The 25,244-nt window shown below is 44.1% G+C and overlaps 2 protein-coding genes across 4 annotated transcripts in view; one reads left to right on the top strand and one right to left on the bottom strand.

Moving 5' to 3' along the window:
- LOC111975289 (phosphatase and actin regulator 1-like) overlaps window positions 1-13,583 on the top strand; it is a 22,248-nt gene extending 8,665 nt beyond the window's left edge. Inside the window, exons 3-13 of the mRNA XM_024003490.2 lie at window positions 4,008-4,088; window positions 4,317-4,442; window positions 4,708-4,911; window positions 5,504-5,768; window positions 8,928-9,070; window positions 9,812-9,968; window positions 10,723-10,778; window positions 10,894-10,955; window positions 11,227-11,367; window positions 11,668-11,744; window positions 11,856-13,583. Of these exons, the coding sequence (XP_023859258.1) occupies window positions 4,008-4,088; window positions 4,317-4,442; window positions 4,708-4,911; window positions 5,504-5,768; window positions 8,928-9,070; window positions 9,812-9,968; window positions 10,723-10,778; window positions 10,894-10,955; window positions 11,227-11,367; window positions 11,668-11,744; window positions 11,856-11,871 (1,328 nt within the window). The 3' untranslated portion in view covers window positions 11,872-13,583. The remainder of the gene's footprint in view (window positions 1-4,007; window positions 4,089-4,316; window positions 4,443-4,707; window positions 4,912-5,503; window positions 5,769-8,927; window positions 9,071-9,811; window positions 9,969-10,722; window positions 10,779-10,893; window positions 10,956-11,226; window positions 11,368-11,667; window positions 11,745-11,855) is intronic.
- LOC111975290 (TBC1 domain family member 7-like) lies at window positions 13,536-22,327 on the bottom strand. Of its 3 annotated transcripts, none has more exons than XM_070447668.1 (4): window positions 22,193-22,270; window positions 20,453-20,556; window positions 18,920-19,019; window positions 13,536-14,265 (listed from the first exon to the last, which is right to left on the bottom strand). In XM_070447668.1, the coding sequence occupies exons 1-4, from the start codon at window positions 22,216-22,218 to the stop codon at window positions 14,232-14,234; spliced, it is 264 nt and encodes an 87-aa protein (XP_070303769.1). In that variant the 5' UTR covers window positions 22,219-22,270; the 3' UTR covers window positions 13,536-14,231. The 3 variants fall into 3 exon arrangements, 2 of the variants coding, with proteins under 2 accessions (XP_070303769.1, XP_070303770.1); XM_070447669.1 differs by having other exon boundaries at window positions 13,536-14,262; XR_011481184.1 differs by lacking the exon at window positions 20,453-20,556 and having other exon boundaries at window positions 22,193-22,327.
- Between the last annotated feature and the right edge of the window lie 2,917 nt (window positions 22,328-25,244).

Raw genomic sequence — 25,244 nt, 5'->3', positions numbered from 1 at the left:
GCACCTAGCTGCCCGTCTGCTGCCCCACAGTACAGCACCTAGCTGCCGGCTCTGCTCCCCACAGTACTACAGCACAGCACCTAGCTGCCCAGCTCTGCTGCCCCACAGTACCTACAGTACAGCACCTAGCTGCCACAGCTCTGCTGCCCCACAGTACCTACAGTACAGCACCTAGCTGCACAGCTCTGCTGCCCCACAGTACCTACAGTACAGCACCTAGCTGCCACTCTGCTGCCCCACAGTACCTACAGTACAGCACCTAGCTGCCCAGCTCTCGGCTTCCCCACAGTACCTACAGTACAGCACCTAGCTGCACAGCTCTGCTGCCCCACAGTACCTACAGTACACACCTAGCTGCACAGCTCTGCTGCCCCACAGTACCTACAGTACACACCTAGCTGCCCAGCTTTGCTGCCCCACAATACCTACAGTACTAGCTGCCCCACTCTGCTGCCCCACGTACCTACAGTAACAGCACCTAGCTGCCCAGCTCTGCTCCCCACAGTACCTACAGTACAGCACCTAGCTGCCCAGCTCTGCTGCCCCACAGTACCTACAGTACACACCTACTGCCCAGTTATGCTGCGCCCACAATACCTAGCAGTACCTAGCTGCCAGCTCTGCTGCCCCACAATACCTACAGTACTTAGCTGCCCAGTTATGCTGGCCCACATACCGTACAGCACCTAGCTGCCCAACTCTGCTGCCCCACAGTACTACATACAGCACTAGCTGGCCAGCTCTGCTGCCCCACGACCTACAGTACACACCTAGCTGCCAGCTCTGCTGCCCACAATACCTACAGTACAGCACCTAGCTGCCCAGCTCTGCTCCCCACAATACAGCAACCTACCTGCCCAGCTCTGCTGCCCCACAGTACCTACAGCTACAGCACCTAGCTGCCCAGCTCTGCTGTCCCCACAGTATCAACAGTACAGCACCTAGCTGCCCAGCTCTGCTCCCCACAGTACCAGCACTTAGCTGCCCCGGCTCTGCTGCCCCAACAGTCTCTAGCTGCCCAGTTATGCTGCCCCACCATACCTACAGTACCTAGCTGCCCAGCTCTGCTGCCCCACGGTACCTACAGTACAGCATCTAGCTGCGCCAGCTCTGCTGCCCCACAATACCTACAGTACAGCCACCTAGCTGCCCAGCTCTGCGCCCCACAATACAGAACCTACCTGCCCAGCTCTGCTTCCCCACAGTACACACCTAGCTGCCCAGCTCTGCTGCCCCACGTACCTACAGTACAGCAACCTAGCTGGCCAGCTCTTGCTGGCCCCAATCCTCCTCCTCTTGTGTACTGTGGGGCAGCAGAGCTGGGCAGCTAGGTGCTGTACTGTAGATACTGTGGGGAAGCAGTGCTGGGCAGCTAGGTGCTGTACTGTGGGGCAGCAGAGCTGGGCAGCTAGGTGCTGTACTGTAGATACTGTGGGGAAGCAGAGCTGAGCAGCTAGGTGCTGTACTGTAGGTACTGTGGGGCAGCAGAGCTGGGCAGCTAGGTGCTGTACTGTAGGTACTGTGGGGTAACAGAGCTGGGCAGCTAGGTGCTGTACTGTATGATGGCTATATTATGTAAACAGGGGATAAGCAGTTAGGTGCCATGATGCCTCAGAGCCACGCAGCTAAGGCCAAAGATACCACAGGATGTGTGTGTGCACACGTTAGACATCAGCAAGACTTGGTAGATTCTGAGAGCATAGGTCCCCTTAATTTATGAAAGGCCTATCTGAAATGAAAAATACCAAATAGTGATTTTGAACATTTATACATGATCAGTCTTGTTCTTCAGAAATGTAGAGAACTCTTGTGGAAGTGTTGCCAGATAAGATTCCCTGCAGATTCAGTCTGACCCTATATTTGCTGTTACTGAAGTTCAGCTAATACTGTCTCTTTAATTGAATAATGTTCCGGAATTATGTAAGATATATACCGTCCGTATGATATAATATCAAGTTTGTTATGCAAGGTAGTCCTGAGCCATGTGTCCAGGTTAAATCTACAGTATGACATGTATATGTTTTGGATAGAGAGGCTATGCCCTAGGTTGCATCGTTCTAGCTGCTTTCTGCCCACAAATAAACACACCAGTGGGGTGCTGCCCTGTTTTTCTAATCTCATGCTGCTCCCCCAGCTGTCGGTGCAGATTCTGCTGTTCTCAGAACACCACATGTTCAGAAATGTGACCAACACACACACACATCCTCACACACACACATCCTCACACACACACACAGATATATACACTGCTCAAAAAAATAAAGGGAACACTACAATAACACATCCTAGATCTGAATGAATTAAATATTCTTATTAAATACTTTTTTCTTTACATAGTTGAATGTGCTGACAACAAAATCACACAAAAATTATCAATGTAAATCAAATTTATCAACCCATGGAGGTCTGGATTTGGAGTCACACTCAAAATTAAAGTGGAAAACCACACTAGAGGCTGATCCACTTTGGATGTAATGTCCTTAAAACAAGTCAAAATGGAGCTCAGTAGTGTGTGTGGCCTCCCGTGCCTATATGACCTCCCTAACAATGCCTGGGCATGCTCCTGATGAGGTGGCGGATGGTCTCCTGAGGGATCTCCTCCCAGACCTGGACTAAAGCATCCGGCAACATCTGGACAGTCTGTGGTGCAACATGGCGTTGGTGGATGGAGCGAGCCATGATGTCCCAGATGTGCTCAATTGGCTTCAGGTCTGGGGAACGGGCGGGCCAGTCCATAGCATAATGCCTTCCTCTTGCGGAACTGCTGACACACTCCAGCCACATGAGGTCTAGCATTGTCTTGCATTAGGAGGAACCCAGGGCCAACCGCACCAGCATATGGTCTCACAAGGGGTCTGAGGATCTCATCTCGGTACCTAATGGCAGTCAGGCTACCTCTGGCGAGCACATGGAGGGCTGTGCGGCCCCCAAAGAAATGCCACCCCACACCATGACTGACCACCGCCAAACCGGTCATGCTGGAGGATGTTGCAGGCAGCAGAAGGTTCTCCACGGCGTCTCCAGACTCTGTCACGTCTGTCACGTGCTCAGTGTGAACCTGCTTTCATCTGTGAAGAGCACAGGGCGCCAGTGGCGAATTTGCCAATCTTGGTGTTCTCTGGCAAATGCCAAACGTCCTGCACGGTGTTGGGCTGTAAGCACAACCCCACACTGTGGACGTGGGCCCTCTTACCACCCTCATGGAGTCTGTTTCTGACCGTTTGAGCAGACACATGCACATTTGTGGCCTGCTGGAGGTCATTTTGCAGGGCTCTGGCAGTGCTCCTCTTGCTCAAAGGCGGAGGTAGCGGTCCTGCTGCTGGGTTGTTGCCCTCCTACGGCCTCCTCCAGTCTGCTGTGTACTGGCCTGTCTCCTGGTAGCGCCTCCATGCTCTGGACACTACACTGACAGACACAGCAAACCTTCTTGCCACAGCTCGCATTGATGTCCCATCCTGGATGAGCTGCACTACCTGAGCCACTTGTGTGGGTTGTAGACTCCGTCTCATGCTACCACTAGAGTGAAAGCACCGCCAGCATTCAAAAGTGACCAAAACATCAGCCAGGAAGCATAGTAACTGAGAAGTGGTCTGTGGTCCCCACCTGCAGAACCACTCCTTTATTGGGGGTGTCTTGCTAATTGCCTATAATTTCCACCTGTTGTCTATTCCATTTGCACAACAGCATGTGAAATTTATTGTCAATCAGTGTTGCTTCCTAAGTGGACAGTTTGATTTCACAGAAGTGTGATTGACTTGGAGTTACATTGTGTTTAAGTGTTTCCTTTTTTGAGCAGTGTATTATCTTACCCCATACAAACCTTATGTTATCGCTGCACCATGGCCATAATTGGGTTATGATTCAGACAGGCAGTGACCAGTGTTACATCATTTATTAGATCAGTACCCTGTGCCTGCTCCGCAGGCCAGTTATGAGCACAGTGAATATAGTAATGTCATGTATAATGCCACCTAATGTTGTTGCGATATCATATCCTGCCCCATCAGTCCTGGAGAGGAAGATGTCGACCCGGCAGAGCAGAGAGGAGCTGATCAAGAGAGGAGTGCTGAAGGACATCTACGACAAAGGTGAGAGGTTAGAGGTCAGAGGGTATAGAGGAGAAGACAGCAGAGGGAGGTTAGAGAGCAGAGACTGATGGCAAAACGTTGTTGTGTAATCTAACATGCTTTAGACAAAATCAAGTCACACAGTCAGCATCACAGTATCCACCTGTATTGAATCCAGGTCAGATATGTACTGGGAACATGTTATCTCTGTTTCCATCTCTCTCCTCCCCCTCTTCTCTCTCTCTGCAGACGGAACGGTAGTAACGAGTGGAGAGGAGGTCAATATGGAGAACGGGAGCTCTCCAGCGTTAGGAGGGTCTGATCCATCACATTGTGATGGAGCTGAGCTGATGGATGGAGCAGGGTCAGCCATAGGTGCATCTCAGGCCTTCTATCAACACACTCACCCATTGGTTCATCATCACGCACTGTGCTGTAACATGATAACTGATTGGTCAATTTTGTTCTCACACCTCCCAACATGCTCACCCATTGTTTCATTCCCATTCACCTTTTTGTAATATAACATCTGATTGGTCAATTCTCTCATCTCAGGCCCTGTCCCAACAAACTCGCTCATTAGTTAATCTCCTCTCACCCTTTTGTAACATGACACTTGATTGATTTATTCTGTCCCCAGGTACAGTAGAGTTCCAGTTGTCTGGAGAGGGGACGTCTCCACAAGACCACACCCAGAATCCCAGCCAGGCTCCACCCACTAAGGTCATGGTGTATCCGGGCGACGGCGGCGGGGCAGAGTCATCTCATCACATCATAAAACAACCCAAACAACCCCCAGCGCTACCCCCCAAACCCTTCAACAGACTGCCCAACCACATCACAGGTAGAGCCCTGTACTCCTCTGTGTAATTTGCTTTTACTTTGCTTTCTATTTTCTCTGACCACCAGCTTGCCGCTTGTGTGGGTATATCTGACTCTGATCTCTGTATCTATTTCTCTCTCTCCAAATATTGGGGAATATGCCAGAGCTGAAGATAATGTTGAAGAGTTTATGAATAGCCAATTAGAATTTGTGGTCTGTATATTTTATAATTTCGTTTAGTATACCATCAACACCAGTCCTTTTTTGGTTGGAGGGTTTGTATTTTGTCCTGTAGCTCATCCAATGTAATTGCAGAATTCAGTGTGTTGTGGTAGTCTTTAATAACAGGTGCTACATTTTGTAAATAATCACATATGTTTTTGTTTCTTTGTTAAATGGCCGAAAAATGTTTGAGAAGTGGTTTATCTCCATTTTAGATAGGTAGCTCTTCATGTTTGTTTAGTGTGTTCCAATTTTCCCTGAAAGGATTTGATTCTATGAATACTTCAATTGCATTGATGTTTTCTGACATGCTGTTCCTTCTTTGTTCTTAAGTGTATTTTTTTATTGTTTCACCATAGTGAAGTCTCTCCCTCCCTCCCTCCCTCCGTAGAGGGTATGCCAGTGAAGCTGCCCTGTGTGTCCATGAAGCTGTCTCCTCCTCAGAAGCTGATGATCTGTGTGCCTGTGGGAGCGGGGGTAAGCATGGAGCCCTCGGCCCTCACCTTCCAGAAGTGCCCCCCTCCCTCTCACCATGTGGGGTCCCTTGGGGGCCACTCCCTACACTACAGGACCCTTCCTGTGCCCCTACACCCCCCCAGCCGCATTATCGAGGAACTCAACAAGACCCTGGCCCTTACCATGAAGCGATACGAGAGGTGAGGACTTAATGTGTGTCCTTTCCTCCATGTGTGTGCATGAAAAATTATGTTGATGAAGTGGTTCATAACTGAGTGTACAAAACAGTAGGAACACCTGCTCTTTCCATGACAGACTGACCAGGTGAAAGCTATGACCCCTTATTGATGTTAAATACACTTCAATCAGTGTAGATGAAGGGGGGAGACAGGTTAAAGAAGACTTTAAATCTTGAGACAATTGAGGCATGGATTGTGAGTGTGTGCCATTCAGAGGGTGAATAGGCAAGACAAACGATTTAAATGCCTTTGAACAGGGTATGGTAGTAGGTGCCAGGCACACCGGTTTAGGTCAAGAACTGCAACACTGCTGTGTTTTTTCACGCTTAACAGTTGTGTGTATCAAGAATGGTCCACCACCCAAACGACATCCATCCAACTTGGCATAACTATGGAAAGCATTGGAGTCAACATGGGCCAGCATCCCTGTGGAACGCTTTCGACACCATGTACCGAAAAATTGAAGGCAAGAGGATGTGACTCAATATTTTGTACACTATCCAGCCTGCCCTGTACTCCACTCCCATTGGCCCTGGCCTGTGCCTACTCTACAGCGGTGTGATGGATTGTGGGCAGTTGGATCGAGTCGTTAAGTAGCTTGTTAATCATTTGACAAAACGTGTTCTAATTAGTGGGGTTAAATTGGGAATAAAGATTGATGCCCGGTCAGTGGGAGAGAGGAGCACTGTTAGCAGACAAGAGTCTGGCGTTAGAGAGGACAGTTTGCTGTTGAGGGCTTCGTGGAGGTCTCAGTCTCTCTTTGCCTGTGTGTCAGAGTAGAAATAAGAGCCTTTCTCTATGTCAGTGAAAGATGGGCAAAAGGTCTGCTCTCTGAAGTCTTATCATAGGTAATAGAATGGGTCAGTAACCGAAAGGTTGCCGGTTCGAATCCCCAGGCGGACTAGGTGAAAAATATGTCAATGTGCCCTTGAGCAAGGCACTTCACCCTAATTGCTCCTGTAAGTCGCTCTGGATAAAAGTGTCTGCTAAATAACTAAATTGTAAATGTTAAAAGGTTTCTGTGATTGGTTACTATTGGCATCCATCCACTCACAATCAATTAGTCATTTAGGAATCCAATACCACAATACTCTAGGCAGCATTTGAAACATCTGGTCAGTCAAACACATCTCAGTACAGAGACCATTTCATCTAAACCTCCTCTGGCTGTTGTTCACTTCAGCTTTGGATAAAGAGCTGCACTAGTTCCCAGAGCCTTACCTTGGCTTTACCTCTCTGGGTGTATGTGTATCATGGGCTGGTGTCTAACCAGTTTAGAGAACCACCAGAAACACACACCATCTCCATCAGTCTACAGATTCATCACACAAGAGGAAAACGCCGTGGGATTGACCCAAACACTCAGTGTATCATGACAAGGCGAGACCCAGATGCCGACACAGGAGGCAGATGGTTGGAGTCTTACAATGTTTATTAATCTAAAGGGGTAGGCAAGAGAATGGTCGTGGACAGGCAAAAGGTCAAAACCAGATCAGAGTCCAGGAATTACAGAGTGGCAGACAGGCTCGTGGTCAAGGCAGGCAGAATGGTCAGGCAGGTGGGTACAGAGTCCAGAAACAGGCAAGGTTCAAAACCGGGAGGACTAGAAAAAGGAGAATAGCAAAAAGCAGGAGAACAGGAAAAACGCTGGTTGACTTGGAAAAACATACAAGACGAACTGGCACAGAGAGACAGGAAACACAGGGATAAATACACTGGGGAAAATCAGTGACACCTGGAGGGGGTGGAGGCAATCAAAGGACAGGTGAAACATATCAGGGCGTGACACAGAACATAAACCGGCTGCGCGCGTGCGCCATCCTGCATAAATGTACTTTGTCCCCCCACACCAAACGCGATCACGACAMGCAGGTTAAAATATCAAAACAAACTCTGAACCAATTACAATAATTTGGGGACAGGTCAAAAAGCATTAAACATTTATGTAAATTAGCTTGCACTTGCTAGCTAATTTGTCCTATTTAGCTAGCTTGCTGTTGCTAGCTAATTTGTCCTGGGATATAAACATTGAGTTGTTATTTTACCTGAAATGCACAAGGTTCTCTACTCCACCAATTAATCCACACACAAAACGGTCAACCGAATCGTTTCTAGTCATCTCTCCTCCTCCCAGGCCTTTTCTGCTCTGGACTTTATATTGCGATTGGCAACTTTCATAAATTAGGTGCATTACCACCACCTACCTCGTTCGTCTTTCAGTCACCCACGTGGGTATAACCAATGAGGAGATGGCACGTGGGTACCTGCTTCTATAAACCAATGAGGAGATGGGAGAGGCAGGACTTGCAGCGCAATCTGTGTCACAAATAGAACCAACTAATTTTAGTCCTTGGCAACGCAGACGCTCGTTGGCGCGCACGAACGTGGGTGCWATAATTGAATAATATAGATTTCTAAATGTATTTTGCAAGCGCGAGCGATGTAGTCAGGGTATAACTGATGTGCCAGTGCCAGATTGCCCCCCCATGGTCCATCACTCTGATTGGTGGGCCGTCAGGGGGTTGATTTCCTTTCAGTCAGATGTGCTCCCGGGATACCATTTTTTCCCCTCCTTCCTTTCCTCTCCTTTCATTTTTCGGTTTGGTCTCAAGCACAAAATGGTAATAGGTATCCTAGTCTTTTTAAAGTCTTTATTTCTTTGACTTGGTTGCTGCCTGAATTTGTCTAAATGTGATGTTAGTAAACCTTGTTGGCATATAGGCACACTCAAACTGAGTTTGTATAAGCAACAGGGATAATTATTCTCCAGTTACGAGATTGCTGATTGTATTCCTATCTGCTCCTGTGCTGTTTCCCTGACCCAATCAGGAATGCTGCTTCGAGGCTAGTTTCTGATTGTTCTGCAGTTTGTCTCCCTTTTGGATGAGTCAGGCCGTTTTTATACAGTGTTTCAGTCCTGTTTTCTCAGTTGATTTGAGGTGCCGTTTACGCTTGGCTGTTTTACGTTAATCACAGACTCCATAGCTCCTTTCATATCAACTTATGGTGGACGTTACCTTACTACTCCCGTATTTCTAACACCACACACACGCGGATGGACAAACACACACACAAGCCCACTATCTCTCGCTAAAGTTTGACCTTTCTCACTGACCTCAGCTCCCTGCACCATGTGGTTCCCACGGTGATGATGGCATGTGATAACAACAAAGAGAACCTCTCCAACGAAGAAGACTACCAAGACATACCTGGGTCGTACAGGGACGAGGAGGATGAAGATGACGATGAAACACTGTTTTCAAGTAAGTGTTTGTTTATCCATAGGTTTGGGGCCGTAGTGGCTGTTTGGTCTCTGCTTAGTGGCCATTCCTCCTGGTAACAGCCTCAATGGCTACTGGGATATGTAGTTTAAGAGCCCTCCTTTCATTGGACCTCTCCATTATGAGCTGTGAATCCCATTGGTTCGCCTCCCTGATTGTGACCAATCAAAGCACCGAGGTGACAGTGGTGTGTGTCATGAAACACACACACACGATGGCTAGTCCTCAGATACCCTGTTCCAGTAGTTCCCTTCAGCAGTGAATTATTGATTTGAGGCCCATTTCAAGCTCCCGAGTGGCGCAGCGATCTAAGGCACTGCATCTGTGCTAGAGGCGTCACTACAGACCCTGGTTCGATTCCAGGCTGTATAACAACCGGCCGTGATTGGGAGTTCCATAGGGCGGCGCACACCTGGCCCAGCGTCGTCCGGGTTAGGCTGTCATTGTAAATAATTATTTGTTCTTAACTGACTTACCTAGTTAAATAAAGGATAAATAAAAAATCTGAAGCATTTATACATACACACACCTCTTTGTAATCTGGTTATGTAAACAGAGGAGTTGGTTGGAAACAGTAAACACACTCCCATCCTGTAGCACTCACTGTAGAGGATAAAAGTTGTGACAATTTAATTGCTAGTGCATGAGTTAGCTACTGGTGGTGTTAGTTATTCAATTTTATAAACATTTAATGGACAATAACGTTTGTGTGTGTGTGTGTAGGTACCCTGGCTCTGAAGGTATTGAGGAAGGACTCCTTGGCCATTAAGATCAGTAACCGTCCATCTGTGAGAGAGCTAGAGGAGAAGAACATCCTGCCCAGACAGTCAGACCAGGAGAGACTGGAGTTCAGGCAGCAGATAGGCACCAAGCTCACACGGTGAGACGCACACACATACACCCTCCCTATAGCAATGGCTAGGAGGGCACTCAGTTCCTATATACAAACACACACAGCTGCTTTTTAAAAGATTGTATATAGCTATCATGGTGCTTGCGCACACACACACACAGCTCCCCTCTGTCAGCACCTGTACACCCTGCTCTGGCCTGGTTGAGATGTGACCTGGGGGAGAGGTGAAGAGCGAGACAGAGATGAGATGCGAGGAAGTGAGAAAAAGGAGAGGGATGGAGGATGGAAGGAAACCGATGAGGAGAGAGGGAGATAGACGAAGGAGAGTAAAAGAGAGCCTGTCATATTATCTTGAATATGCCAGTGAGGGCGGACAGCTTCAAGTGGGATTTTACCGTCACAGTGTACAGAACATAAACGTGGCAATACAGGAATAAAGAATTCACAGTTTCCTTCCTTTCTTTCGCCTCACACTTTCATTTGTTACACTCACTGCTTCTTGCCTCCTCCCTCGCTTCCTTCCCTCCCTCTCTCCATGTATCTAATTCTCTACCTACCTCTCCATCTCTCTGCTTCCCCTTTCCTTCTCCTTCCTCCCCTCTCTCAATGTATCTTCTCCCTCCCTCCCCTCCCTCTTGTTGCTGTGTGAATCACTGTGTCAGACTGTTGAGGTGGTAAATACATCTGAGGGAGTCATGGATCACAGAGGAGACTGGTCTGACATCAGAAAATAAAAGACGTTAGGAAACGGTCCTGGCTGACTTTAGTTTCATTTTCTCAGGAGGTTGAGTCAACGGCCAACTACAGAGGAGCTGGAACAGAGAAACATACTCAAACGTAAGTAGAACAGACTAGATAGGCAGAATACACATTTCCAGTTGCTCACGAAATGGACAATAGTGACTTTTCTATTTTGTTTTATTCTATTCTAACCCGTCTCTCCCTCTCTCAGCGCGCAATGAACTGGAGGAGCTAGATGAGATGAGAGAGCTCAAGAAACGCCTGTCTAGAAAGGTGAGAGGGGGGAGGAGGGTATCACTTTCCATTAGATGGCAGATTATAAATATAAAAGCATTACCTGTTATGACATCAGGTTATCTCATCCTCTGTTGTGTAACATAAGTGGTGTGTGTGTCTATTTCTCTAACGGTTTGGATGATTGCCTGCGAGGCCATCTTTATTGTTTTACGGTTGAGAACAACTAACACAATAATCCATATCTACTGCCCCCGAGACCCTCAGCCACCACACACACACTCTGACAACCCTTTTCTCCTGTCCCCAGTTGAGTCAGAGGCCTACAGTGGAGGAGCTGAGGGAAGCTAAGATCCTGACCCGCTTCAGTGACTATGTAGAGGTAGCCGACGCCCAGGACTACGACAGGAGGGCAGACAAACCGTGGACAAGACTCACAGCTGCAGATAAGGTAATAACACTCACATGCAGGTGCGCACACCGCACACACATATACAATCACACACAAATGCACAGTCATGCGTAGGGTTGAAAAATGACAGGAACTTTCAATAAATTCCCTGGTTTTCCTGAAATCCCGGTTGGAGGATTCCCAGAATAAGAAGGGAATAAGCAGGAAATCCAGAAATCTCCAACCAGGATTGCTGGGAAACCAGGGAATTTATTGAAAGTTCCTGGAATTTTGCAACTCTTGTCATGCGTATACAGTTTTTTTTTCTGACTGATCTCCGGTTGTGTTTGTCCCTTGTAGGCTGCTATACGTAAAGAACTCAATGAATTTAAAAGCACAGAGATGGAAGTGCATGAGGGTAGTCGGCATCTAACCAGGTATGTATGTCACAGCCATACTACACTCTGCAACACAACACATACACTTGCCCATACTTCAAGTAGTGTATACAGTAACTAATTATCTCTCTCCCTCTCTCTGTCCTCTAGGTTTCATCGACCATAGTTATTTTTATGCCATCTTTTTCAAGAACCTCAAGTGCTGGACCTCAAAACTGCTGCCTCTGTGTACCACACCCCTCCCCTTCCAGACCAAAACGCAACCAGACCAGAACCACACTAGAACCAGAGTAGAACGTGATCTGAACCTGACCGTAAACTTAATCTGAACCTGGCGGGGTGTGTACAGAACTGGGCGACTGACACTTCTGCAGGCTCCAGTGTTGACCCAAAATGGCTACCAATGAATGGAAAGGGCAGACTGGACCAACTACAACAGTATTTTGGTCCAGTGGTCAGTGTGGTCGGGTTGGGGAGAAGGACTGTCATACACATGGAGAGACTGACAGAAGGCACTAGACTGACTGGCTTCTCTGTCAGCGGAGATTATATGGACTAAAAAGTATTGTTTTTTTTAATAGCCTTTTATTATAATTGTTAATAATGAAGATGGTTAATGTGGTTAATTGCACTTCGGTTTTTGACGCTACTCTATGGAGGAGTTATGGAACTCTGCTCCTATATCTGTGCCAATGGGACTTTGGGATTGTGGGAGATTGAGTTTGGCAGGGTATCTAAAAATAAAAAAAAGTACAGAGACCAACAACTGATTGGGAAAGATTATTCTCCTCCAAGGGCTCCTGTTTCCAAAACAGAGGGACCAAGCCCTTTCAATCAGATAGGACTGCAGAATAGGATTCTGTAATAAGTGTGTTGCAGTACTACTTACAATACCGTATACACCATGTGCTACTCTGAAAGCTGTAGTATGAGAATATGATCAGAATATATACCCATTAAATGTTGAAATACAACACATCCTGTCCATGTTGAAACAGTATAGAAATATGAACCTAGCAATAATTGAACTTTTCTTTCCTCCGGGGCTGCATTCAAGAGAACAATTACTGGGAACATTTCAGAGAGCTGCCTGCTCAATACCAAATACACTTTGAAACGCTGTTATGAGTTGTGATCTTGAATGCAACCCAGATCACCATTATTATTGAGTTCTGCAACCCTCTGTATAGTGTCACTATACCTGTCATTGTTTACAGGGATGAAAACGTTGTCAAATGTACTTTGTTTGAATGACATTTGATAAAGTATGTTGTCTATACAATGTTTCAGCAGAGTGCTCCATAGACTGGCAAGTTAACGGTCAATAGTTATGAAGGGAATGGAATTTAGATTTCTGAAAACAGGAATTTTATGGTTCCGCCTTGTTTAGCCTCGTAGTGGAGAACCGACATTAGACAACCCTTTGGCTGTGAAGGAAAGTACACTACAACCTTTAGCTCATACACAGGAGACAGACATTTCAAAATTGTTATTTTATAATAAACACATGCAGGTGATGGTCTTGATCGTTTAGTCGGAGAACCCTTTGACTTGTGGTGTATCTTGGTATGCGTGTGTATACAGGGACATGTTCATAAGGTACAAAACATGGAAAATGTTTTACAACGGAGTGCTTACTAAACACAACCCAGGACCGTCTCGCTGTGCCTCTCCATACTAAGAAAAGAAAGAAGACATTCTTTGGGAATTACTGTATAAGACGTGTACATAATACAAAATAAACTTGTTTTTCTTTTTTGTACAGAGGGAAACTGCATGTGATGATTGTTAACTTATTGTTCGTCTTCTATCATGTATGCAGTTTCTTATCTAAAGGAAACTTAATAAAAAACAACATTCAAAACGGCTTTTCCTCAACCGTCTCTATGCCATACATATGTAGCATCACCAACAGTGAGAACTTAACTCACCTTTACTAAATGAAACCACAGTGTTTCATCATAGAAGTAGAACAGTATATTTGAGTGGTTTTAATGCACTCAACATTCTCTGTCATTAAATGTATGTTTATTGACAAATACATGATTTAACTGTGCTCTTCTGCTAGACATTCACATGCCAAGCGACGCCACCTCTAACTTCCTTCCATCAGGACATGTTCAAGGAAAGGGGCTTCATTTGGAGTAGGCTGAACCGAGTAGGTTGGAGGAGTTGGCAAGACAACACAAACAGATCTGGGACCAGGCTATTAAAAACAGAGTGGACTGCTGCTGTGATCCAAAATCACAGTCTGCTCAGTAAGCCTCCCTAAGCACAGGTCTGGAACCAGTTTCCCCAACCATATATATAATTTTTTACCTTGGACCGGTCCTTAGTACGGACATTATATCCATTGAGTCGAAACTCATTGGATGTTTGTTAGTGGCAGAGTTCTCCAGTTGAGGGGAGGGAGAGTACAAGCGTATCCCAATGTCATTGACACCCATCAAGAGTGTCTGGCTGGGGATCTGGAGATCTGTGATTCTATACAGAGTGCATGGGGGTGCCACAGGTCAATGGCTTTAGTCAATATGGCATCTGTGTTCTCTTGTGGCACCTGCTAGAGGAAGGAGAAAACAAAACAAATCAATGTGATTGGTAGAGAAAGGAGGTAAATCATTTTGGTTGGCAGGGGTATGGTCTTAGACAGGTCTAAAGAAACATGATATGAAGAAAATGTAGTCTATTCAGAGGAACCGAACAGCATATTATGAGTTGTCCTTCTGTTTGGCCCTGATCTAACTATGCCATAAGGCTATGAGCAATACTAGTTCATTTAGAAGACAAGATTTGCTTAAAATTCTGTGCCACTATTTTATAGTATGAAGAATAAAATTGAACATAAATGAAAAAAACAGAAAGGATATTTTTTCCAAACGATTTGAGGGAGTGGCATGTCCGGCTATTCTGTGTTGAGCGGTTAACAAAGAAACAGGTAGTCRTTGATCAAATCTTTCTCACAGGCTACAAGTGAAAACAGACCCATCGGGGACGCAACTGCGTGTGTCCTTATCCAATTCCGAGGCACATATTGAAGATATTCGAAGAACTGTCCACATTTACTTTTTGTCAGCCAGTAAGATGAGCAGGCCTAACGAACAGCAAAAGCACTAGCCTATGTCAATGTACTATCCCCCATAGTACGAAAGTTGACCCATTCTATTCTGTGAGAGAAATAAATATTCCAAACATAGTCCGGGACAGTTGTGGTATGCGATAGATCCCAAATTAATACAACCACTAGCATAAAAAATCCTGTTTTAAGCAATGAGCCTGACGCAAAAGATGAGAACGTTTAGCTTAAAAATGTTGAGAAACTATTAGGCTATTTCTTCACATTATAAGCGCAGCAATGCGCACACGGCAGTAGGCTATAAGCACTGATGTTCCATTAGCAGGAAAACACCATTCTCAAAAGTGAACACAAATGTGATTATGCATGTAATGCTTTTATTATAAAGATGCTTTTTTATGGTGAAAACGTTCTTCCCCAAACTTGAAACTCACGTATGTATGTATGATGCATGTATGCCAGTTAGGCAAAACATTCCTTGTAATGTGGATTAATGTGCTTTAATTTAAGAAGTTATTTGGCCACTTTAGTTGTGATACAAACTTTAGGCCTATGGGCTAGGCTACATGAGGTGTGCGTCAACGTTGAATCTTAATCGAACCTAACCTATATGAATATAAATATAAACCATGGAAGTGAGACTGTCATTATGCATAATGTACTTTGTAATATTCATGTTATACCAGTGCAGCGGTATATTTTATATGACCAACTACCGCACTGATGTTAGCATAGCGTTAATTAGCACCCATTTGCACGTGAACTAGCTAATTGCTCACAATGAGGGAATCTTATTTGGACAAATCTGCCTACTTGAGCAGTAMGCCTAGGTTTACATATACAGTTATGTAATCGATTTGATCGTTGATTTTCTGTGTTTCTTCAATGTATGCCTTGTTCTGTTTGGCTGGCTCTAAATGTGTATCATTGATGCCATTCCCTTAGTTCGCTATAGCGAGTCTACACAGCCTACACATAGTATATACAATAATGAAATCACCTGGTCCCAACACACATGGCAAGTCAAGAAAAGTCATTGTAACTTGTCCACACTGCAAACTGAAGTTAAATAAGAAAAACTTCAAAACASATTYACGAAGAAAGCATACACATTGCTTTGAAACAGTGTCCAATGAAAGATTTTTGGCATGTGAGTACATTGATGTGAGAAATGGTGTGTTTTCAGTCAAAAATACATTTTCTGGTCCAGCAACACCCATACATGTTGTGAAAAATACTTGGGCTAATTCAGTTCCAACTGTGTTCAAAACTGTTATGCATGCTGAAGTATAAAAAGCTGTTGAATTGTACTTTTTCTTTACTTTCACATACACCGTGTTCACAGAAACATTGCTCGGATCTCGTCTCCTGGACCTTGGAGGACTTTTGGTGTGGATGATGTTATTCCACTGAACTGTACCATATGATTGTCATTCCTTTATTAAAAATTGTACCTTGTTCACACGGCACGGCCTACCAAAGCAAGGTTTCTCAAACAACTGTGGGGTGTTTGTTTTGATGGTAAGATGCTGGCTATTCAGTATATTATATTAGTCCTATTATCTGTTWTAACATATGAAAAGTTATTATTTATGTGCTTGCAGCATGCAAAGCACACTTGTTATYGCTCATACTTTTTCTTGTTTATTATTCTTGACACTTTTTGGGACCTATTTCCTACAGTTTTTACACTACATACACAATTCATACATCAAACTCYTGGAGAGCTGGATTCTGATGTGACATGCTGTGACAACTTGTTATTATTAATATTTACTATTACCATTATTGTTGTTATCATAACTATCCAACTTAACCTACTCTTTCTTAACTTACAGTACGCTCTGTACATTGCATGGTAGTATTGTGAAAGTGGGGTGTAATTTGTCTTGATCACCCAATGAGGCACGAGTCTTAATATTTATTCTTCAAGGAAGTAGATGTTTTTCTAAGGGACACCCTAGAGGCAGCAAGGTGACGTGAACTCCAAACAGATGTTCTTCTAAGGGACACCCTAGAGGCAGCAAGGTGACGTGAACTCNGGGACACCCTAGAGGCAGCAAGGTGACGTGAACTCCAAACAGATGTTCTTCTAAGGGACACCCTAGAGGCAGCAAGGTGACGTGAACTCCAAACATTTAAAGGCACTGTTTCCCTCCCTAGTGTAATTGAAATGGACGGGGAAGACCACATTACAAGCCTTAAAGAACTACGGTTGTATAATGGCCTGGATGAAGAGGAAAATATTCTCCTCAAGGAACCATTCACGTTCCAGTTACAGAGAGATGAGATGTTCTATGTGGAGGCAGTTGACARCAAGACAATTACTGTCTTTGCTTCTTTTGAGGAGCAGGAGTGAAGCCATTTTTGAGGAATGGTCAAACCTTGTTTTTGTCTGCTGTGTTAATTGTTTCAATTGTTAATTGTGTTATGTTGTTCAGTAAAGATGACGTAGCATGAAGTGAAAAGTGTTACAACCCACCTGCTGGTACTTTATATAATATTTCTTACGATCTTCAAAAATTAAATATGTTTGTATTCAACGTGTGCCTTACGCAAACGTGTGTGTTTGTATTCAGTGTGTGACTGTCAAACCTCAGATGGACAAAAAAAGTGGGCGGGGTCAAATGTTTGACCCCCCCACATCGGCTTCCTATTTCGCAACAAAGCCTCCTTCACTCATGCTGCCAAACATACCCTCGTAAAACTGACTATCCTGCCGATCCTTGACTTCGGCAATGTCATTTACAAATTAGCCTCCAACACTCTACTCAGCAAACTGGATGCAGTCGATCACAGTGCMATCCGTTTTGTCACCAAAGCCCCATATACTACCCACCACTGCGACCTGCATGCTCTCGTTGGCTGGTTCTCGCTACATATTCGTCACCAAACCCACTGGCTCCAGGTCATCTATAAGTCTTTGCTAGGTAAAGCTCYGCCTTATCTCAGCTCACTGGTCAYCATAGTAACACACAYCYGTAGCACGCGCTCCAGCAGGTATATTTCACTGGTCATCCCCAAAGCCAACACCTCCTTCGGCCGCCTGTCTTTCCAGTTCTCTGCTGCCAATGACTGGAACGAATTGCAAAAATCACTGAAGTTGGAGACTTATATCTCCCTCACTAACTTTAAGCATCGGCTGTCAGAGCAGCTTACCGATCGCTGCAGCTGTACACAGCCCATCTGTAAATAGCCCATCCAACCAACTACCTACCTCATCCCCATATATATATATATTTATTTTTTGCTCTTTTGCACACCAGTATTTCTACTTGCACATTCTCATCTGCACATCTATCACTCCAGTGTTAATTGCTAAATTATTTCGCCACTATGGCCTATTTATTGCCTTACCTCCTTACTTCATTTGCACACACTGTATACAGATTTTCTATTGTGTTATTGACTGTATGTTTGTTTATCCCATGTGTAACTCTGTGTTGTCGCACTGCTTTGCTTTATCTTGGCCAGGTCACAGTTGTAAATGAGAACGTGTTCTCAACTGGCCTACCTGGTTAAATATTWTTTTTTTTACTMAAATTGAGCCCGGYCCCGAATTGCACACTGCAGTCAGGGGTACTTGAGCCAGGTAGGCAATACTCCTGTTGTAAAGATAAGCAATGTGCTTAATATTAGGAAAGTTGAGAAATAAATATAGTAGGCCTAGCCTATTGAAAGCTGATGGGATCCTCCTCTTTTTAAGAGGCCAGCACTCTGTATTTTTCTGTATTTTTCATGCAATTTCATAACCTATAGAAATGTTGCACATCATGAGCTCATAGGCTCTCATGAAGTGTTTGATTAGATTTTCGATTATATTTGCATTGATGTCAGAGTGATTAGAGSGACAATAGAGTGCCAAGAACCAGGCAGATAGCAAGTTTGGTAGGCTACTAATGACCATGAGCAGTATCAGCGCTTGGAGAAGCCGTGACTAAACGGTCACATGGAATTTGACTGCTGTCATGACTTGTGACAGCAATTGTGGTGGTAATATAATAATATGGTCACCGTAACAGCCCTAGGCTTGGCTGTGCTTTTGGTGTGTTCTCTTCACTACTGTCTGCCTGGTGAGAGACAGGGGTGTCTATGGGTTTAATAGTGAGGTGTTAAAAAGGTTAGTCTTCCAGAGTTTCACCTGTGTTGGATGTAGCTTGTGTGTGAGACTTTCCACACATGGATCCTGTACATTGAGGGCAGAGGGAACCTCTGACTGAATGTGCTAAGTTTCTCCAAATCTGACAGAGAAATACACAAGTAAAAAGGCACAAGGTAAGCAAACGACACAAGGAAGGCAAGGTTAATAGCATAGGCCTACATAACAATGAAGGTAGAAGGTGGAAGCATCAGTACCAGTGGTGGGCCGGCAGGGCCAGCAAGGCCTTCTCTGCTGGCCTAACACCATCAAGAATATAGTATATTTTTTTTAATATATATATATTTTCCCACAATATGTATTAAATAATTCCCCAGAGTAAGAAGTTATACTCTTCATTTAATACTTTTCCCCTCCTCTGGGTTGGGCACTGCTTCCAGCCCCAGGTTGAGATTTGGAGGCTGGGTCTTTATGTTAGATCGTTACCCATCCTATCCAATCAATATTCAGCCATCTGTGGTTTTGCCAGGGGTCTAAAATCTGCCCCAGGCCTTCAGATCAAAACAGTGCGGCGCTTGTAGCTTATAAGTGAATGGAAATGAAATGAGTTGTCCAACCCATCAGCTTTATGAGTTGGCTAATTGGGTATACGGCCGTAAATGGCCCCTTGCTGGCTGTGGCTCAGTGTTACACAGGAGCCCAGCAGCAGGCGTTAGTGCGGCACGTCCTTTTGATGGATTTACCAATATTGAGAGGCAGGTCCTATGGGGCAGGTCTATGAAGATCTAGGAACTGAATTTGGATAAAACGAATTTAATTCGCGTACCACTAAGTGCTTGGTTTTTCAACACATATGGCGGAAGGAGGAGAAGATATCGATGTGGTCGAGGAATATATTACGCCATCTCAGACGAACTTTTCAGAAAAGTTAGACATTGTACCAGGAGAGGTCCCGACGCCGAACTACGAGCCTATCAATGGCTCACAGGCTCCGAGAAGCACTGCACTGTACTGCTGGGAATGCCCTATTATTTGGCAAGTTGATCGATTTTGGTGTTTGAAGCCACAATGGCTTGCAAAACGTGAGTGTCTAACCAAGGCAAGCAAACGAGACACCAAAGTAACGGCTGGGCACTTACAAGCAATGGTGCTTTGAAAACTGTTGGGGAACGCGGAGTGGATCTATCAGCTCAACGAATCAAACCGCAGGGCAGAACGAGCTGCACAATGAAAAAGGTGAAGGGAAATATTGAAAAAGACTCATTGATTGTGTCATGTTTTTGGGTAAACACATTGACCCAAAAATGTCAATTTGTCAATTTCAAGGTGACGCAACGCCTGGTTATACTGCGTTCTGTCTAAATGTATAGTGTCTAGAGCCATGGCATCATAATGATGGGTAAATAAAGAGGTGGATTAATTCGGTGTGGGACTGTGTAGTACCTACTGAAGGCCCAGGCCCCAGGCACCGCCCACTGATCATACTAAACAGTAATAGTTATTGTGGTGCACTTGTTGTAACAGTAATACTGTGCTGTCACTGTGGTAATAATCCAATGTTTATGTTGCCTGTACCCAATGGGTTTTCTTTCATAAGTATCTCCAGTGATTTATTCTCCTCCACCTTCTCATAATAGGCAGAACAAAGTTCCTCTGGGGGTCTTCTGCCATACTGACACCTGGACAAATCACAGAAGGGTATTGACGTGTCTCCGGAAAATCACATCAACATCACAGCACAGTTAATCAGGCAGACTGATAAAGTTTATCAGGCAGGCTAGTTGACAGTAATGCTGCGTTTACATGGTACAAGGTAGACGGCGAACCGGATGTCATTGTTTTCAACGAGAGCACGACGTCAACTTTTGCCGTCTGCCATAGTAGTGTTGTTTTCTACCGGATTTTACACTGAAATCAAGATAGCAGCGCTTGCTTTTGCCGCCACCTTCTGCATATCGACTGGTATGGCGGTTTTGCGTCCCTCGTCTAAACGCAGCATAACGAACACTAAAGAAAACACTGATAAACATTGAATCTACCTCTACAATGAAAAGTGATATAGATTGCGAGACAACATCAACATTGATGATAATCATTCCAGGTTAGCTTTTTTGACAGGGCTATCAATGACAGTCAACAGTTACTATAGTTTCAGCAGGTGTTTATTCCACAAATTACCACCGGCTATGAAGTTGAAATGTCTATTTACTCTGTTCCATCCCACTGCGCAATCCACTGTCTCATCAGCACAGTCTGGCAATTTATACACTAAGATCTACACTGTAAAAAACATCTAGACATTATCTCTCTTTTCTTTTAAACTAGCATTTGTTTTTTAACAGCGGAAACTTATATTAACCTTACTGTGTGTCTTCGACATTTGCAATATTGAAATTAGATCTCCAGCTGTCCCATAATGAACGTGTCTGGGTTCGGGACGAGACAAGACAGGCCAGCAGCTTTTCTCAGCCATTCGAAATCATGAATCAGCTAGCATCATTTTTTTATGGACATATACAAATAAATGTCAATAGAAAACACTTCAAACGAAACGAAATCCAGGTAGTTTGCGGTCTTTCCAGCTTCAGTTTGATTGTGTTAGCTGTGTTGTTGGCTAGCTCCTCTGAACATGTGTCCTGACGAGAGCATTTCACCTATGCCAGGTGAAATTGCGCATCATTACATTAGCTCATTGTTATGGATGTAAATTATCAAAATAAAATGTCACTATAAAACAGCTTAAACAAACGCAAATGCAGCTACTGTTTTTCGGATTGCACTGTTTGACGTGACTGTAAATTAACGATAGTTGGCTAGCTGGCAAGCGAGGAATAACAACGTTGGCAGTCATTATGGCAATGGAACATTCAGAACGAACGACTGGGTCCGGTCCATACAAAACAAAAACCCTCAATGACTCGGTCGTGGCTCAGACAACCGAACCGATAGAATGAAACCTTAGATGTGTCGGGACTAGATGTCGTGGAAGGATAAAATAGTATGAATACATTTATCAAAATAACGTTAAAGAAAATGACGGTCAGTATTTGAGTATGTATAAAACTGATAATGCTGTTGTAGCAGATATTTGGAAACGCCAGCTTCTCGAGCATTATCACTTAACGTTAAATGTAGCCACAGAACAATTGATGTAACTAGCTAAGCTTGCAGTTTCTGTAAGTAGTATTTTCTGTGACAGCATTAAAATGATAGTTTACCGACAACCATTGAAAACTCTGCGATGAATAGACCTACATACAGAAGTACAATTTATTGTTAAAATGTGCTTTCGGTAAAGCTCCAACAGCCTCCTACCCTGTTGCACCAGTGGGCCTCTGCATCCACGCCCTTTACAGGTTGCAGTCACTCTGAAGGCACGCGTCTTCAGAAAGCTAGCTAATTAGCTACGGTAACCACTATGGTGTATTGCTTATACCAATGCATAGCCGCGGAAGTAAGGGTACTGCAACACCCCCTGATAAATCAAAATAAAATACATTTTTATTTTTAAGCAACAAAAAAAGTAGGGTACATCATATTATTTGCTGTAGTCACGTTTTGGTGTAGTGTAGCTGGGAGAAAAACTACTGCAGTGGTTCCCAAACTTTTTATAGTCCCGTACCCCTTCAAACAGTCAACCTCCAGCTGCGTACACCTGGGTCAGCGCACTCTCAAATGTTGTTTTTTGCCATCATTGTAAGCCTGCCACACACCATAATATACGATACATTTATTAAACATAAGAATGAGTGTGAGTTTTTGTAACAACCCGGCTCACGGGAAGTGACAAAGAGCTCTTATAGGACCAGGCCACAAATATTAATATTATAATAATCAATAATTTTGCTCTTTATTTAACCATTTTACATATAAAACCTTATTTGTTCATCGAAAATAGTGAATAACTCACCACAGGTTAATGAGAAGGGTGTGCTTGAAAAGATGCACATAWCTCTGCAATGTTGGGTTGTATTGGAGAGAGTCTCAGTCTTAAATCATTTTCCACACACAGTCTGTGCCTGTATTTAGTTTTCATGCTAGTGAGGACCGAGAATCCACTCTCACATAGGTACRTGGTTGCAAAGGGCATCMGTGTCTTAACAGCCGATTTGCCAAGGCAGRATACTCTGAGCGCAGCCCAATCCAGAAATCTGGCAATGGCTTCTGATTTAAATTCAATTTTCACAAAACCGCTTGTTGCAATTTCGATGAGGCTCTCTTGTTCAGATATTGGTAAGTGGACTGGAGGCAGGGCATGAAAGGGATAATGAATCCAGTTGTTTGTGTCATCCGATTTGGGAAAGTACCTGCGTAATTGCGCACCCAACTCACTCAGGGGCTTCGCTATTGAAAGAGATTTGCGTCAGTTCAAATCTGGTATCAGGACAAAATGTGATTCAGAGTCACCGAATATATTTTAAGTATTTTAATTAAAAACCCAAGCAATAAATGGTAAATGCAATTTTCGTATATACGGGTTCACTGTATCACCACGCAGGGTAAAGCAGGGCTGAAATAGTAAAACAGACTGAAATAGTACAGACATCTTCTTTTATACTGTGTCAGTGGTAGTTCCAACTTCAGAGTTGGCCTGTCACAGTAGAGGCTTAGCGTGGTTTAAACTTGCTAGCCTATCGGTGGTGCCCAGACACAGCACTCAGGATTCAAATGTCCGGAATGTTGTTTGTGAAGATTGAACTGATTTGTTGGTTTCTACACATTCCTCAGTTCCTGTTTTCTTGTTATTCAGCATTTTCCCTACACATTCCTCAGTTCCTGTTTTCTTGTTATTCAGCATTTTTCCATCTTGTCTCAACCTTGTGGTTTGCACAGTCGACACCSTAGATTAACAACAGCTTTTCTGCAGTCACRCTATGTTTTGTGATTAACATGTCCTACTTCTATAAGGCATATATTTATGTTAAAAGAGAACAAAACCATCCTTCACACTATATCACATTTGACATTGTCCGTAAACTTGAGTTCATTTGCACACAAAAAAATCATACAATGATGGAAAGACCTGTGTGATGTCCTTATTAATGCAGACAGAGAAGAGCTCCAACTTCTTAATCATAGCCTCAATTTTGTCCCGCACATTGAATATAGTTGCGGAGAGTCCCTGTAATCCTAGATTCAAAAAACATTACCCAGATAGGCCAGTTGTGTGAGAAACTCGTCATCATGCAAGTGGTCAGACAAGTGAAAATGATGGTCAGTAAAGAAAACKTTAAACTCGTCTCTCAATWAAAAAWAAAAAAAAGCATGTCAATACTTTGCCCCTTGATAACCAGCGCACTTCTGTATGTTGTAAAAGCGTTACATGATTGCTGCCCATATCATTGCACTGTGCAGAAAATACCCAAGAGTTCAGGGGCCTTTTTTTAACAAAGTTAACCATTTTCACTGTAGTGTCCAAAACGTCTTTCAAGCTGTCAGGCATTCCCTTGGCAGCAAAAGCCTCTCGGTGGAGGCTGCAGTGTACCCAAGTGGTGTCGGAAGCAACAGCTTGCAAGCGCGTTTCTACTCCACTATGTCTCCCTGTCGTGGCTTTTGCGCCATCAGTAGAGATACCAACATGAGCAACAGCTACAGTGCCTTGCAAACGTTTTCATCCCCCTTGGCATTTTTCAATTTTTTTTGCATTACAACCTGTAATTTAAATGGATTTTTATTTGATTTTCATGTAATGACATACACAAAATAGTCAAAATTGGTGAAGTTAAAAAATATATATACTTGTTTAAAAAAATTCAAAAAAATACAAAACGGAAAAGTGGTGTGTGCATATGTATTCACCCCCTTCGCTGTGAAGCCCCTAAATAAGATCTGGTGCAGCCAATTACCTTCAGAAGTCACATAATTAGTTAAATAAAGTCCACCTGTGTGCAATCTAAGTGTCACATGATCTCAGTATATATACACCTGTTCAAAAAGGCCCCAGAGTCTGCAACACCACTAAGCAAGGGGCACCATGAAGACCAAGGAGCTCTCCAAACAGGTCAGGGACAAAGTTGTGGAGAAGTACAGCTCAGGGTTGGGTTATAAAACAATGTCAGAAACTTTGAACATCCCACAGAGCACCATTAAATCCATTATTAAAAATGGAAATAATATGGCACCACAACAAACCTGCCAAGAGAGGGCCGCCCACCAAAACTCACGGACTAGGCAAGGAGGGCATTAATCAGAGAGGCAACAAAGAGACCAAAGATAATCCTGAAGGAGCTGCAAAGCTCCACAGCGGAGATTGGAGTATCTGTCCATAGGACCACTTTAAGCCGTACACTCCACAGAGCTGAGCTTTACGGAAGAGTGGCCAGAAAAAATGTCTGGCGCAAACCCAACACCTCTCATCACCCCGAGA

This window comes from Salvelinus sp. IW2-2015, linkage group LG16 (assembly GCF_002910315.2).
Source record: "Salvelinus sp. IW2-2015 linkage group LG16, ASM291031v2, whole genome shotgun sequence".
NCBI lineage: Eukaryota > Metazoa > Chordata > Actinopteri > Salmoniformes > Salmonidae > Salvelinus > Salvelinus sp. IW2-2015.
This window is presented reverse-complemented; position numbering and strand designations above follow the sequence as displayed.